General features: G+C 38.1%; 1 protein-coding gene across 3 annotated transcripts in view; it reads right to left on the bottom strand.

Annotated features, from left to right (window-relative positions):
• The window catches only part of diaph3 (diaphanous-related formin 3), a 284,319-nt gene that overhangs the window by 214,294 nt on the left and 55,448 nt on the right, over nucleotides 1–14,577 (bottom strand). For all 3 annotated transcript variants that reach the window (XM_079598020.1, XM_079598019.1, XM_079598018.1), the window contains exon 4: nucleotides 308–438. In XM_079598020.1, the coding sequence (XP_079454146.1) occupies nucleotides 308–438 (131 nt within the window). The remainder of the gene's footprint in view (nucleotides 1–307; nucleotides 439–14,577) is intronic.

The following is a 14,577-nucleotide window of genomic DNA, read 5'->3' as shown; positions in this document are numbered from 1 at the left end:
CACCTTCGGGCAAATGTCAGAGGTCAGATGTGGTAGGTGGCCAGGTTGAATAGTTCAATGTGTGTGTTTGAGTATTCAGCAGGCTGCAATATCAAGCTGGCTTGTCAAGTTTGAGATGTAAGAAAGCTTTTACAAATGCCTTCCAGTGGAAAAAGTGTTTGTGCAACCCGAGCAGGTTTCTACAAAAGACACAGCAGCAAAAATATCCTGCTAAATTACATGTCAGAGAGAAAGAGGAAAACTTTGATGCAAGAAAACTTGACTAACATATTAAAATAAATGCTACAAAACTCCTTTACGCGAGTACCTGACTGGGTTGCTGGTGAGTGACACTCTGAGGGAGTCCAGACAGGCAAACAGTCTCTCATCGGTGGCACCACCTTTCAGCTCACTCAGAAACTCCTGAGGAGAGATTTGACTGCTGCTCCTCAAACTACCCTGTCAGAGAACAATGGAGAGAAAATACTATTAGATGGTCACAAACATTGCCAAACATTGTTTTGTAGATTTCAGTTTTTCCCTATTCAAGTAGACTGGAGCTCTACTTGCATGATTGGAAATTGCTGCCCGGGGCAATACCTAGATGGCTACAGAGTGGACTTGCCTTAAAATAAGATTACATTGTTTTTTTACTAATTTAAAAGGCTCAATTTGTGGTTTGAATAAAATCACAATAATAAACAACAAAATTCCTTAATTCATATGCTTTGAAAAGAAAATATTTTTTCTGACTTAGTCTGAAAATTGTATTTATTATCATTTGCAGGCTATTGAATATTGATCATCATCTTCAAACTTCTTTTATTAGTTTGAAAAGCTTTTAATTTTTGGAGAAGCCAGCAAATAAACATGCCAAAAAAGTGTGGCTGTCGCTTGCCAAATTTGAGATTAAGAGCTCCTAGAATTAACAAACAAAAATGCACAAAGATTTCTGCCTATTCAATTACTGACTTAACAAAACTGCAATTACCAGAATTAGTTGGCAAAACTCGTACAAAAACAATAAATATTGCACATTGCAAAATGAACATTCTTATTCTAATGTTTTATTTGTGTATTAAACAATGTGGAAAAAAGAAAAAAGGAAAACAAGGAGAATGAGAAGTAGTAGAAAAAAGGAGGAAGAGAAGTAGTAGAAGGAGAAAAAGGAAAAGGAGGAAAGGGAGGAAAAGGAGAAGGAAAAGAAAGGAAAAGGAGGAGGAGAATAAGGAAGATGAAGAGGAGGGAATGACAACAACAAACAACAGGAAGAAAAACAAGAACAAAAATTAGTAAACCTCTACGCCTTCCAATGTCATATAAATCCTGTGACAGATCTAATAGAGACAATAAAAAATGTTCTTCTATTTTTGTCATTGTTTGAGGTTTTTGAAGACACTGCATGTTAATGAGGAAAATAATTGTGTGTGATTTATCTTTAAGATTTTCTTTTCTCTGAACATGCATGCCTTTGCTTGCTTCCACATATTTAGACATTTTTCCAAGTAATCTTGCACACAATGGGTGGGTGACTCATTTGCAAAGTCACAGTTTCGGTTCATATGTCACCAGTAGTGGTGCACGGTTAGATTAATTTAAGGCCAAAACGATAATGATATTTGAACAAGGTCAATCACAAAGAAGCACTTTAGGATATTTCACATGCATTAAGGCTTATAGTAACACTATAGAAGTCAAACTAGTAAAAAAAAAACATGCAGCATCACACAAGTCACAAATGCATTCAAAAACAAGATAAATGCAAATACTAGCTTCAAAATAGATCATTATTGTCTTTGTCTGATTGCTCTTGAAGGTTCGTTTAGGTTAGTAAAGCAAATCACTGAGAATGAAGACACTCAACACTGCAACAGCAGGATAAACTGTCACTCATTTTGCATCAAGTACAGTAAAGATTTTGATTTCCATCTTTCTTTTAGTGTGCTTTCAGACTTGTTTTGATTATCTGGTCTGAAACAGAATTCAATTGCGTTCGACAGCGTTCACATAATTCAAACAAACCAAACTCAAACGTAAATCAAACCCAGGTGCGCACCAAAAGTGCTAGTGTGAAAGCACCCTTAGTCAATGAAGTCTTCTGGGCTGCCATTTAGCCATACAAGATAATTACTGTAATTACCTATACATTCATACTACTCACAATTCAATTGGATTTAATACTTACATTTCAAATGTGTTGTTAGAAATGACCAGCAGAGTTTGGTTATTTACAGGAGAGGTTTGACCTCTAGTTTATGTTGGGCGGGGAGGTTTGTGTTCAGCTACCATTATGTTAGAAGTGTCTCTCTCTCTTTCTCCGTGTAAATTATTCTTTTTTTCTGAAAACTGTTTTCTACATTTAGTATTATTAATATTTTCTAACCTGGAATTGTTAATTCTTGTAGCCAGGATACAAACTTTGCCAGTGGGAGACAGACAATGTCAGCAGCAGCAGGTCATTACACCACAGGATCAGCCCTCCTTACCCTACCCATGGTGCAATGGGCCTGTGGGCTGCTGCCCTGACTGTCCCCTCCGCAGGAGACGGAGGTCTTAATCATCACATACAAGAGATACAGCTGCTTCCAGTGAAAGACTCTCCGCCCATCCCTTGTTCTCTTTCTTTACTATCCTGTCCTTCCTTTATAGTTCTCCCTTTATCACCATAGTGACTGCTTTTTGTAACTTGAGGGAAGCAAACATTGACTTTTTTGCTTCCTTTCCACTCAATAGCTAAATCTTCAGCAAATCCCAGGCAAAATATCAACCCCACACAACATATTTGGGATTTAACAAGAGATTCTGGCTGTTTGTGTTTAGAGGAGGGGGAAAAAACTCCAGAACCATCTTGTCTGGGCTACTTCACATAATGAGAGTTTCCTTGAAAACCTGGATTTTAAATGTGTTCTGCATAGTTTATCCCGTTACTCCCGTCCCGATAATAAAAAATAAACAACACTAAAAATCTCATAGACAACAAAAGATAAAAGTGTCAGATAAGGGCGATGCTCATTCAGGATCAAGCCTGCTCTTTGAAACCTGCATTATCCAAACAAATCTTTACACATGAATATGGCTCGCAGCAACAACATCAAACAAAGAAAGTTTCACATTAAGCAGCCAAGTCATGATCTCACAGCAGAAGCTCCAATCACCTGGTGGCGTCTTCTGTCAGGAATCACAGGAGCGAAGGTAAACATCCTAGAGCACGCCCTGGGTCACGGATCGACCTGTCTGCTTAGTGCTGAACCCTTCGAGCCTGACAACAGGCCAATTAGATCAACTCTGCACAGGTTATGACATTAATAAACCATGAAGCCAAGTTTCCTTAGGTAATTGTAGCTATCACTCCCCTTAAGGTACTGCAAACCTGATTCTCATTAGTTAGTGGTGTCATTTAGTGGACAGTTTCATACAAAGTGACTTACAGTAGACTAATTGAGGAGACTGTCCCAGTGAAACAACCAGGGTTAAGTGTCATGCTCAAGGGCAAAATAGTGATCGACGTAACCAACAATTCCTAGGTCCCTAGTGGGGCTGCAAACCAGCATCCTGTGCGCTAACAAGCTCAGATCTGAAAGTATTAAGCTTGCGCTTTCCTATTCTCAATCACATTTCATAGTCGTCTAGACCAGGGATTTTCAACCTTTAAGGCCGGGACACACCAAGCCGACGGGCGGCCGTCGGGCAATGTTGAGCCGTTTTTCAGTCGGCTTAGTTTTTTCAGCATATCTCACAGCAAGCATCAATGGCGCAGAAGCAAACCCACTACAATTTTACACATACTACTGTTTATGTAGTTTTAACCCCTTTAAACCCAAAGATCGCCAGCGGCCCCAGATTATTGTTGTTCAACATTCACAGCACATAAAAAAAAAAAAAAAAAACATAATTGATGGATAAACTTAGCATCATTAGAAAGATGTGAGACTCCAGCTTCGATATTTGACCACTGTTTATGATAAAACTTGCAGCTCAAATTGAAGTGTTTTTAATTCCTTAATTTATGTCAGGAGTGCAAAATAATCAACCTGTAATTCTTGATATTTTGAATAGAATAACACGCATTCATATTCAGTCACGTCTGCTCTGGTTATTTGTTCACATAGCTTCACTGAAACGCATTCATTAGGGATTTTATTTCAAAAGTGCTCATATCTGGAAATATTTATATATTTTCATTTCTATTAATTCTCCACTGATTTACACAATCTGATGAGCATAAGCGGCTTCCAGTGCTGCCTGTGCACTTCTGAGATCGCTGTTATGACTCAGAGGAAGATCATTCACTGCACATATGCCACTCATAACATGTTCATAACCAGTCCTGTATCTTCTGATGACGAATTACCATTACACTTCCATGGTCTGTTTGGTACATAAAAAAATACCATGTTTCCACAGGTAAAACATGAAGCTATATACATGATTAAGATAGTAAATGATTGTATGTGGATTTTAATGTTTCTTTGTTTTTTTCCTTTATAACATTAAAGATTTACATGAGAAATTCTAAGCAGGTGCAGCGATTCTTATTAAATAAAAGGCAAAAAAAACGGACAGGAGTCTGTTCTGGTATGCATTGGCTTGGCTTGAATGAGATATCATATATATATATATATATATATATATATATATATATATATATATATATATATATATATATATATATATATATATATATATATATTATTTTTTATTTATTCAGAACAGTTAAATAGAAGATATTAATATTCTGCTATTTGAGCGTGAATAGACTGAACTTGAAAACTTTGTTAGATGATTTGTTTGTTCTAATAAAAGGATTTTGGCAAGCTCAAGCCAACCTCTGCTTTTCCTGTCTGCTCTGTCCTCTACAATATTGTCTATAATTACATGCAAGCGGAAAAAAGCAGCGCATAAGCAAATGTCAGACATGCTTAGGGAATTGATCATCCATTTAAAGGACAGGTCACAAATGCCTCTAAAATGCCAGAGCCTCTCCCATCCAATCAGGGTGGAGAGCAACTGAGGGCATAAAAAAGCATCATCAAAATGTCCCATCAACCTGTTCAACTTCCTGTGGTTGTGATAATTAACAGTGTGTTATGGTCAAATGTCATAACGCGTTGGAGTTTGAGCCAAAAAAAGTCTCTGAATTGATAGTGCCTTTGATCTGCCATTGATCCACATATGATGATGATAATGATGATGTTGATAAAGGAAATTTTGATATTTTTTTTAAACTCAAGTGCCCATTTCTAAGAAATGTAATTGTTGGTGTCATATCACTAAAGATTCTAAAAGCTTTTGTTTTCATCTTTGACCAAGAATCACATCACTGACCCCCGTGTCTAATAGCAATCCCAACATGTGAGAACTGTGAGTTTTTCCACAACAAGGGAATGTACAGTTCCCCAGAATGTGGTGAAAAGGGCCAGTCCTCAAGGATGTCAGTGTGTGCATGAGTTCTTGCTGTGTGCTGCACATCTGATTTCACTGCTCGAGTCCTATGGGAGCTCATTTAATGTATCAGGTGTTGAGCTTTTTGTGGAGCAAATATCTGGGACATGCCCCCACCTTCCTTACTGCCATATTCTTTAACTGAAAAAAGATTCCTAAACTGTCCTAAAAAAATAAAAATAAAAATAAGAAACACTGCGTCTCTGGAAGTGTCTAGATCACCAATAAAAAACAAAAATTAAATAGCTCAGTATCTCTCTCTATCCCTAAGAGCAGAAAATAAAACAAAATCTAGAGTTTGCGTGTGGCAGGCACCCGCCAAGGCGGTCAGTCCCCGGGAAACATGGCTGTCTGCCCAGGTCTTCTCCTGCATGTCGTTTCTGGGCAAGTTTTTCCCCTGGTTCACGTTATGATTCATAATGAGCCAAATCATCATTACCCATCGAACCCTGAGATGCATAAATCACACACGCACACATACACACACACTGAAAGCGGCCCAGCAAAACCCTTTAATGATTGTACTAATCTTACACCAGAGGAGCAGACTTTGGCCTCTTCACAGTTTAACTCTGGAAGCATCTTCACAACTTTTCTCTATAATAACAAATATATTTTGAAGGATTGTCTGCACATATTGTCCAAAGCAATACTGGACCTCACTACATTTCTTTGTATGGACAAAACATAAAAAGTAAAACTTATTTTTGTTGTGTTGAACAGAAGAATTACAACATATGGTTGAGTAAATGATGATAGAATTTTGATTTGTAGGTAACTATCCCTTTAGGGAAGAAGTCTAGGCCACATTTTATCTAAAAAGGTGTAGATGCTTTATTTCCTTCTACTGCCATGCGATTATACAAATCATTACAATGAAAAATGTCAAAGTAGTTTACCGACTCGATGAGATTGCAGATCTTTGAGACCTTTAAGGGTTTTAAAGCTGCAATCTGGATTTTGATGACATTTATTTTGGACTAATTTCAAATTGACTCCACGATTCCACTTTGAGCAAACTGGTTGTGAAGCCCCAGTCTCTGGCAGTACACAAGTTTCTGTGATTTTAAAATAAAGTGCTTAGCCCCAGGCTTTTCTAGAAGGTACTAGCATATAATGTGGTTTTCTCTCTTTAAACCGCACCTCAGCACAAACTCAGAAAAATATATATCCAACCCTTTCATCTGTGAAGTTTAATAAGTGTCTCTTTCAAAATAAACTTCCAACTTCCTTGGGTTATTCTGCACAGTATTAGTCTCCCAGATGAATTGCTAAGGAATATGTTTGCCCTGAGCATCAGATGGCCTGCTAGTGGACAAGCCACCGGGGAGCACTTCAACACTGACTCCCAATTACAGACTGGGAATGGATGTCCACATCCTGATATCAAAAGCAGAGGGCCACTTTGGTTGGAGAGAAAACAAGATCTAAGAGCTCGGAAGAGAATGTGCGTATAGAGCCTTTAATGACTAAGGATTTCAGTGTGTTGTTGTACCGAGACACAATGTACTCGAGCCCTATTGTCCATTCCCCGTTTCCATTCATACTCTCTCCTTCCCTCAGTCCTAATGATTCATCATATTTTCTGGTGCGAGTGGGAGGTCCGCACTGTCTAAACAGTATCTTACATTATTGAGATACAAACCACGCAGGAACTTCTCCATTTAGTGCCTTTAGAGATGGCATTAAGCAAAGAGCGGAAAGAGGAGCACCGATACAGCCCTCTTCATCAACACAAAGGCTAACCTTAATGCATAATGCAAATGAGCACGGCAGCAATGGCTTGGCTCTCCTTTCAGCGCTCTGATATAATTAAGAGCTCTGGGGCCTGACTATTTGGGCCCGAGAGAGAACTTTTTTCCTCACTTGTTCTTTTTCCTTCTCTCTCTCTTCATCCCACTTTCTAACGTCCTGAACGTGTGTATTAAATCACCATCTTGTAGAGGTACTTATGGTTGCCCCAACAGAGTTAGAGTAGCTTTTATCATATAAAATCAGAGAATTATTCTGTGATCTATTTTTAATTAGACACGCTGACTCTTTGTGAATGGAACAACAGTCCCATTAGTCTCCAAATTTCCATTTCCAAATTAGAATCAGACACTGCTGACCTTCACTTGTATGGGCAGAAGCAAGAAAAGAGACACTAAACAAGAACACAGATGAGTATCTGTAACAACACTCAAGAGTCATTTGCTTTTCACAAGATAAACTCATGGCATAAAAAAAACAACAACAAAAAAACAGATCAAGGCAGTGACAAACAAACAAAAACAAAATACACATGAAATTATTTAAAAAAAATATTAAAAAAAAAAATCACTTTAAACTTCAACCTTTCAAGTTTAAAAAAGAACATTAGGTAAATATAATTGTAATTCAGCTCCTTTGACTTAAAAACAATACGGCGCTGTCATCCAGCTGAGGTGATGTACCAGAGGGAACATGTTTTATTATGAGACAGAGTCTGAGCCCAGTGGAGACTTCAGTCAAAGTCTGCAATTGCATGGTGCCAAAAACAGAAACGTTTTGACAAGATACAGCCCATAAAGCTCGTCTCCCATTATGTCCTCAAGCAACTCTATCAAAAGACAATTTTTCACAACACAAAGACTACAGTAGTGTACTTCACTTCCCTAGCAATATATCAAGGGTCCAGGCAACACAAACGGCCTCATGTGACAGTTCACGCACACAGAATTTTCACTCAATTCAGTGCAATTCATTCCTTTTGCCTTTTTTTTTTTTGTTCGTTCATTGCCCCTTGTTTATTTAATAATAGCTTCTGGTCATCTACCAGATTCTGATCCACAACACTAGTTTCTGCAGCTCACAGAGAGCTGGCACAGCATCCAGAATGTGAGGAGAGATGCATGGAGAAGCATGACATGGCCTGGGGTCTGTTGGTGTGTGTGGAGGGCCTCGTATCAGCCCTGACTCAAAGCACACTACGGGAGAGAAGCTTGCCTCCATCCAAAGTTGATAAAACAGAGTTAAACACAGTGACAGCAGCAGAAAGCCTATAACGTGCAAGGTGGAGACTGTGCATGCGTTTTCTGACTGAAGGAACTGCAAACATACACTCAGGCTGGGCTTGTTGTGCAGCTCTCCAGTGCCATCTTGGGGTTACAAAAAAGGTAAGAGGGAAATACTGCTGATGAGTAGGATATCAAAACTAAAAGGAGATGGTTAGCAGCCTGTAGCAAAAAGTTTACTTTATCTGACACATTCACTTAAATAGCATTCATATACCACAGACTGACTTAAGTGGTTTTGGGAGTACTTTACTATGTCAAAAAAATCGCAAGGAAAATGTATTAAAAAAATTATGGAATTTAGAAACAGGCATGCTGAAATATAAGTATTTTTATCTTTAGCTTTCATGGGTTTAATGGATGTATAGCAAGTAATAAGAGATATATATATTTGGCTGATGCAACAACAGGTTGCTAAAATGGTCTACTCACAGTCACAGGAGTCTATTGCACAAAGTTTATACTGATCTTTCTCCAAATGTCCATTTAGCCTGACTAGTATTCAAATAAAACTTTTCACAAGTATCCACTCTCACTGAATCCTGGAAAATGTTCAGACACCAATAATCATCTGTTTCCATACAGAGGTTTTGCAAATAAATGATAAGCTATACTGCCCCTCAGTGGTCATCGAAAAAGCCAGATCAAGCAATAAGCCCACAATCAATCAACATACAATGAACTACAAGCAATATCACAAGAACCGAACCTAAACCAATACCGTATTGTTCCGAATATAAGAATTGTTCCGCCCCGGGGAGGTTGGCATGCAGGTGTCTCGGGGTGTGGCCTCGCTGGTGGGTATGTTCAGCTCTTTGGCAATATCCAGTGCCTTTAGATGGATGATGGCTCTGGTTATGGGCAGCTCCTCGTTTGTTTGTTTTTTTCGGGTGTGCTGGCGTACTTGCCTGTCGATTTCTTCAACGCGTTCACTTTTAGGACCGTAAGCTTTTCTTTAACTGTTTGCATTAAGACTGTTAAGAAAAGTTACTAAAACTAACTTTAGAAAAGTTACTACTTTTATAATGCATCTGTGCCCTTTTTTAATTAATTGCCTCAGTTCACATTTATTGCAATAACATGAAAAAGAGTGACAAGTACAAATTTTCACAATATCTCTTTTTGTCTTTCACAGAAAAAATCAAGTCAAACAAATATGGAATGACATGAGTGTGAAAAAAAAAAACAATTACAATTTTTATTTTAGGGTGCACTGTTCTTTTAATAAAAGTAACCGTTTCACTCCATCTACTTACCGATGTGATGCTGAGACCAGCGTGATGTTTTATAGCCTTTATTGTAAACGGATAAAAGTAGTCTACAGTTGAGAGCAATTAGGAGGCGTTTAGCATTCTTTGTTTGCTGTGTACACTCGTTGACGGGCAGGCATTTGTTTTACTCTGCTAATAATCGATTTGTTTAACAATCAATCAATCATTTTAATTGTGGTTTCAGCAGCGCCTGAAACCTGGAAACTGTTGAGACACCATTAGAAAAAAGGTTTGATCGATGGAGGGTTGCAGGCATGGCACTCCACCCCACCACCGAACTGATGACCTGAAAGTGAGGGCAAAATATAGCAAGCACCCATCTTTATGGAAATACTCCTGTTTTAATGCATGTTACTAAAGTGAATGTGAATTTTGTCTTATCCAGATGCTGATAATTACACAGCTCTCAAGAATGCTGTACTTATTCAAACCAGACGAAGGAACCACTTTCCAATCTACGCCTACATCCGTCAAAATCCAATTTATAAAGTGAGCGTAGGAAAGTCAGGCTTGATGCTTCTCAGAGTCTGCAGTACATCTATACAGGGGCATCAAAACTGACAAACAAAAAACACTCCCCTACCCCTCAAAAAAGCCTGACAGTTTCCCAGTACATACACAGATGTACGCTTCTAAAAAGCCTGACAGGCTGAGATCTTCTCCGACATATATACGGAAAGCCCTTGCTCATCTTCCACCACTGTGCTGACAAGAGCCCTCTGCCTCAGTAAATCTGTAGGCCACCTCACCGGGATCGAGAGAGGAAAAGTGTGGGCATTGTATCGCGCCCCAGCACCAGAACTGCATGTACCTTTCATCACACAAGGCCCTACAGCGTGCCATTTTTCAACCTATTACCTCTCATTATAGCGCCCAAGCGGGAGTGGGGAGCATCTCTGAAACACACAGAGATAATTTGGCTTCTCTTTATGCTCACTCTAGTAAGAAGCACAAAGAAGAAACAACGAAACGAGAATGTGACGTCCATGTCAAGCAAACCTGATCCTCTTTGTATTTTGTGAGAGACCTCTGCTGGTTTTGAGGTGTGAAGTAGACACATGCTGTAGAACCTGTAGACTTCAAATCACGTAGCATAACTACGTATAAAAAAATGCTAAAGAAATTAACAATTCTGGCTCTCCATCAATCGATCTATACTATTTAAATTCAGCTCAATGGATGCGCGCAGTGTACCTGTATTTGACGTACTGTACCATAAACTCTCTCGCTTTGCTGAGAGCGCTGTGTTTCTCGCACACACGCAGAGAGTGTGAGTCTTACATACCATGCAAAATCAACGCGCTACATGTAAACGACATGCATTGTATTTTCCTGTCAAAATAACGGCGTTCATTTGGAATTATTCAGGCTTTAAGAACAAGCAGAAGATATACCACATTCACCGGTAGTGGCGGGAACTAATGTGCAAACAGCAATCTCAGCGCTCACCTATTATCGTCCCTGTTTTGATTTCAGCAAAATAGTTAGAGCGAACGCTGACAACGTGTTTAATATTCATGAGCCCAGCAGCTCATCAATCCTTACTACGTTGTATATTGTTAGTAGTAGAATTAGTGGTAGTATTATCTTAATCATTACCATTATCTAATGTTTTTTACAGAAACGCTGAATGAACAACAATATTCTTAAGTCATATTCTCCTAATTTCCAGTTTACACAATGTTTTGGGGTCCATTGGAGAGCTATTGTATAAAAAAAAATATTTTAAAACATACAAATGATTTTTTGTTTACTTCTCAACTATACCTTTATGCTGTGGTTTGGGGATGTGTGGTACTTTTTTACATATTTACCACATAATTACTCTACACCATTACCTTGCAAAAAAAAAAAAACTTCAATGATGATCTAAACGAAATATAAATTGTTTTTGGATATTGATCTAGGTGTTTGAGACAGAATCCTGCCATGCGCAGGTTAGAGAAGAAAAAAAAAAGTAGGAATTGCAGCTATACACAGTATATTTAAACTATAAAATACATTAAAATGAGTGTGTGAAATACATTCTTTTTTGCAGTAATGTTGCATATTACATTTGCACCAAATGCCACATACAGTAAGTCGCCACTAAAAAGACAAGACTTAGTCTGTGTGTGTGCACGTGTTTGCATACATGTCAGTGCAACGTCTCAATATCTGTATTCTGCTTTTGTTGATTTTATTCACCAAAATTTATAAAATGCTGTCTGTTGCATTCACACCTGTGCGGTCTGTGTCTCTGTGTGTTCAACATTGCATTTGTGGAGTAGTACCAAATGGTGTTTACGGAGTTTGATAATATCACTTATTTATTTTAATATCACCATCTAATGCATTAAGCCATGTTAGCGTTTCCTGAGGACGTGGGTTTCGTGACATCATCACGTACAATAGAAGTCTTATTTCATTGGCTAGGAGCCAACCAATAAAACAGCTCTTTGAACACCCCTGCTTACGCCCCCCTTTCTCTCTCACCGCCACTTAGTTGCAAGTGCACAAGTTAGTTTTACATCTAATATATCGCGAAAATAGTAGCAAATGTCAAAGCGCGAAATTTGAAATTGCAGTGACAGATTTGAGAAGTTGCAAGCGCCTAATTGAGGTTGTACTGTGAATGTAAGAATAAGTACAAATATATATAACAAACTTGTGTCTCATTGTATTTCTGTGAACGGCATTTTACACATTTGTGACTACTTGTCTGCAGCTTCAAATTCAGAATACAGGTTTGTATTTATTGTCTGCGAGCTCCAATTTTATGAAGGTGAATAAGTAGCAAAACTCGAGAGCACGTAGATGTGAATTTGAGAACTTGTACAATAAATATTCGTACTTGTACGTGAACATTTACACTCACAGCACCAATGTGAAAACCTGTAAAATAAAAATCTGAAGTTGAATGTTGAAATTTGCACTCGCAGACAATAGTCACAAACCTGTATTTGAATTTGAAGCTGCAGACTAGTCACAAATGTGTAAAATGCCATTCAGAGAAATACAATGACAGACACAAACTTGTAATATATATTTGCATTTAATCTTACATTCACATTCGCAGGCCCTAGCTATTTTAAATTTCGCGCCTTGACTTTTGCTACTCTTTTCGCGATAGATTAGGTGCAAAACTGACTTGCACTTGCAACTCAATGGCGGCGAGAGAGAAAGGGAGGCGGGAGCATTGGTTGGCGCCTAGCCAATGAAATGGGACTTATATTGTACGCGATGTCACGAAACCTCTAAAAACGCTAACATGGCCTAATGCATTATGATTAGACTATTATTAAAATAAATAAATAAAGGATATTATCAAGACCAAACTCAGTAAACACCATACTAATAATGCATGTTATAATGCATACTAATAACTTTTCACGTTTTCTGGGTTGGTAGATGCACAGAGGACCCGATTATAAAGCTTAAAAATGGAAAAAGAAACATTTTCATGATATAGCCCCTTTAAATATAATGTTCCTTATGGTGGTGATATTTTATTATCATTGTGGATGATGCTATTACATTCTTATAATGAATGCAGGAAAATAATAACTACAATCAAAAATGAAAGAGGTGATGGTATACCAAGAGAGTATTCTCATTGCCTGTAGCACAGAATAGAAATAATGAATAAAAAAAAAAAAGATCAGGTCACAGAGCTACACATGCTTATTCTAAAGAAGTGTGTGGTCAGTTAAAATGGGCCTCACGATTGTGTCTTTAATTGCTTGTGCCCTCTCTCTCTCCATTTGACTGCTATACCTCATTGTCACCATCACAGCTCATTGTCATGCAAAAGCCTGATTCATTAAAATGCACTCCATTACCAAACCTACAGTGTAATTATTAGATAAAGAATTTATCACATGCACCGAAATGCAAATCAAAAAGGTGTTCTTTCTCTCTCCATTAAAGTAATTGGTTTGCAAACACAGCCTTTCAGCAATGGCAAAAACTCAATTGAGAATAGATTGTGGAAAGGCTATCCTGGCCTTGTTAAACCTTGGAGGGAATTACAGGACTGTGCTTATGGGAGGTAAAGCATCAGGAGATGAAGAGGAAGAAAGCCTGGAAAAACAGACAAAAGATACGACAAGTGAAAAAAAAAACCTTTGGCACCCTTTTTTCTCTCTTTGGTCAGAGTTGAAGAGAAACACACTACATTTTGGAAGAGTTAGGGTGAAGGCGAGGGAGAAAAGGGTCTGATCTGGTTTAATATCATGCCTGTCTTATTTCATTGTGCACCTGCAATTTTCAAAAAAGCTTTTGTCGTCAATAGAATTCACGTTTATTCTGCAATTATCTCCTGAACGCCACAGGAGGTACATCACAGTAAAAATTGAGCTATTATAATACCTTTCTTTAGAAATTGTTCCTCGAAAAGGCAGACAACCACAAGATGCGCAATTAGTCAGTAAGAACGGAAATGATTTTTCAGCAACATGATGCGGTAAACAGGTGCACAACTAAAAACTGTTTTAGACGTCTTTCAGAACCAAAATAGCTGAAAGTGTTCAAAGGTGAAGTCGGCACCTTTTGCAGCAGCTTAACCACTGAAAAGAATTGACTTGGTTTAAAGGCTTGCGTTATTTACTGAAGAAACTGAAAAACACACATTTTTTAATCAATCAGGTGCAGCCTTTCAAGACTAAAAACTAGAGACATAAATATTCATGTATCGCTTTATCTTGTTTCAACAGTACTTATTTAAGTATTAAAATAACTATGAAGAGACCTTGAAGAGGGAATAGGGGAAAAGGGGTTTGTAATATGCAGACTTCTCATTAACACATTAATGGCAGCATTAAAACAGGTGCTTAAACAATAAAAAACTCCCTTAGTGAGACCCAATGAGC

This window comes from Phoxinus phoxinus, assembly GCF_949152265.1.
Source record: "Phoxinus phoxinus genome assembly, chromosome: 22".
Classification (NCBI taxonomy): domain Eukaryota; kingdom Metazoa; phylum Chordata; class Actinopteri; order Cypriniformes; family Leuciscidae; genus Phoxinus; species Phoxinus phoxinus.
Note: the sequence above shows the minus strand (reverse complement) of the source record. Positions and strands in the feature narration are given on the sequence as shown.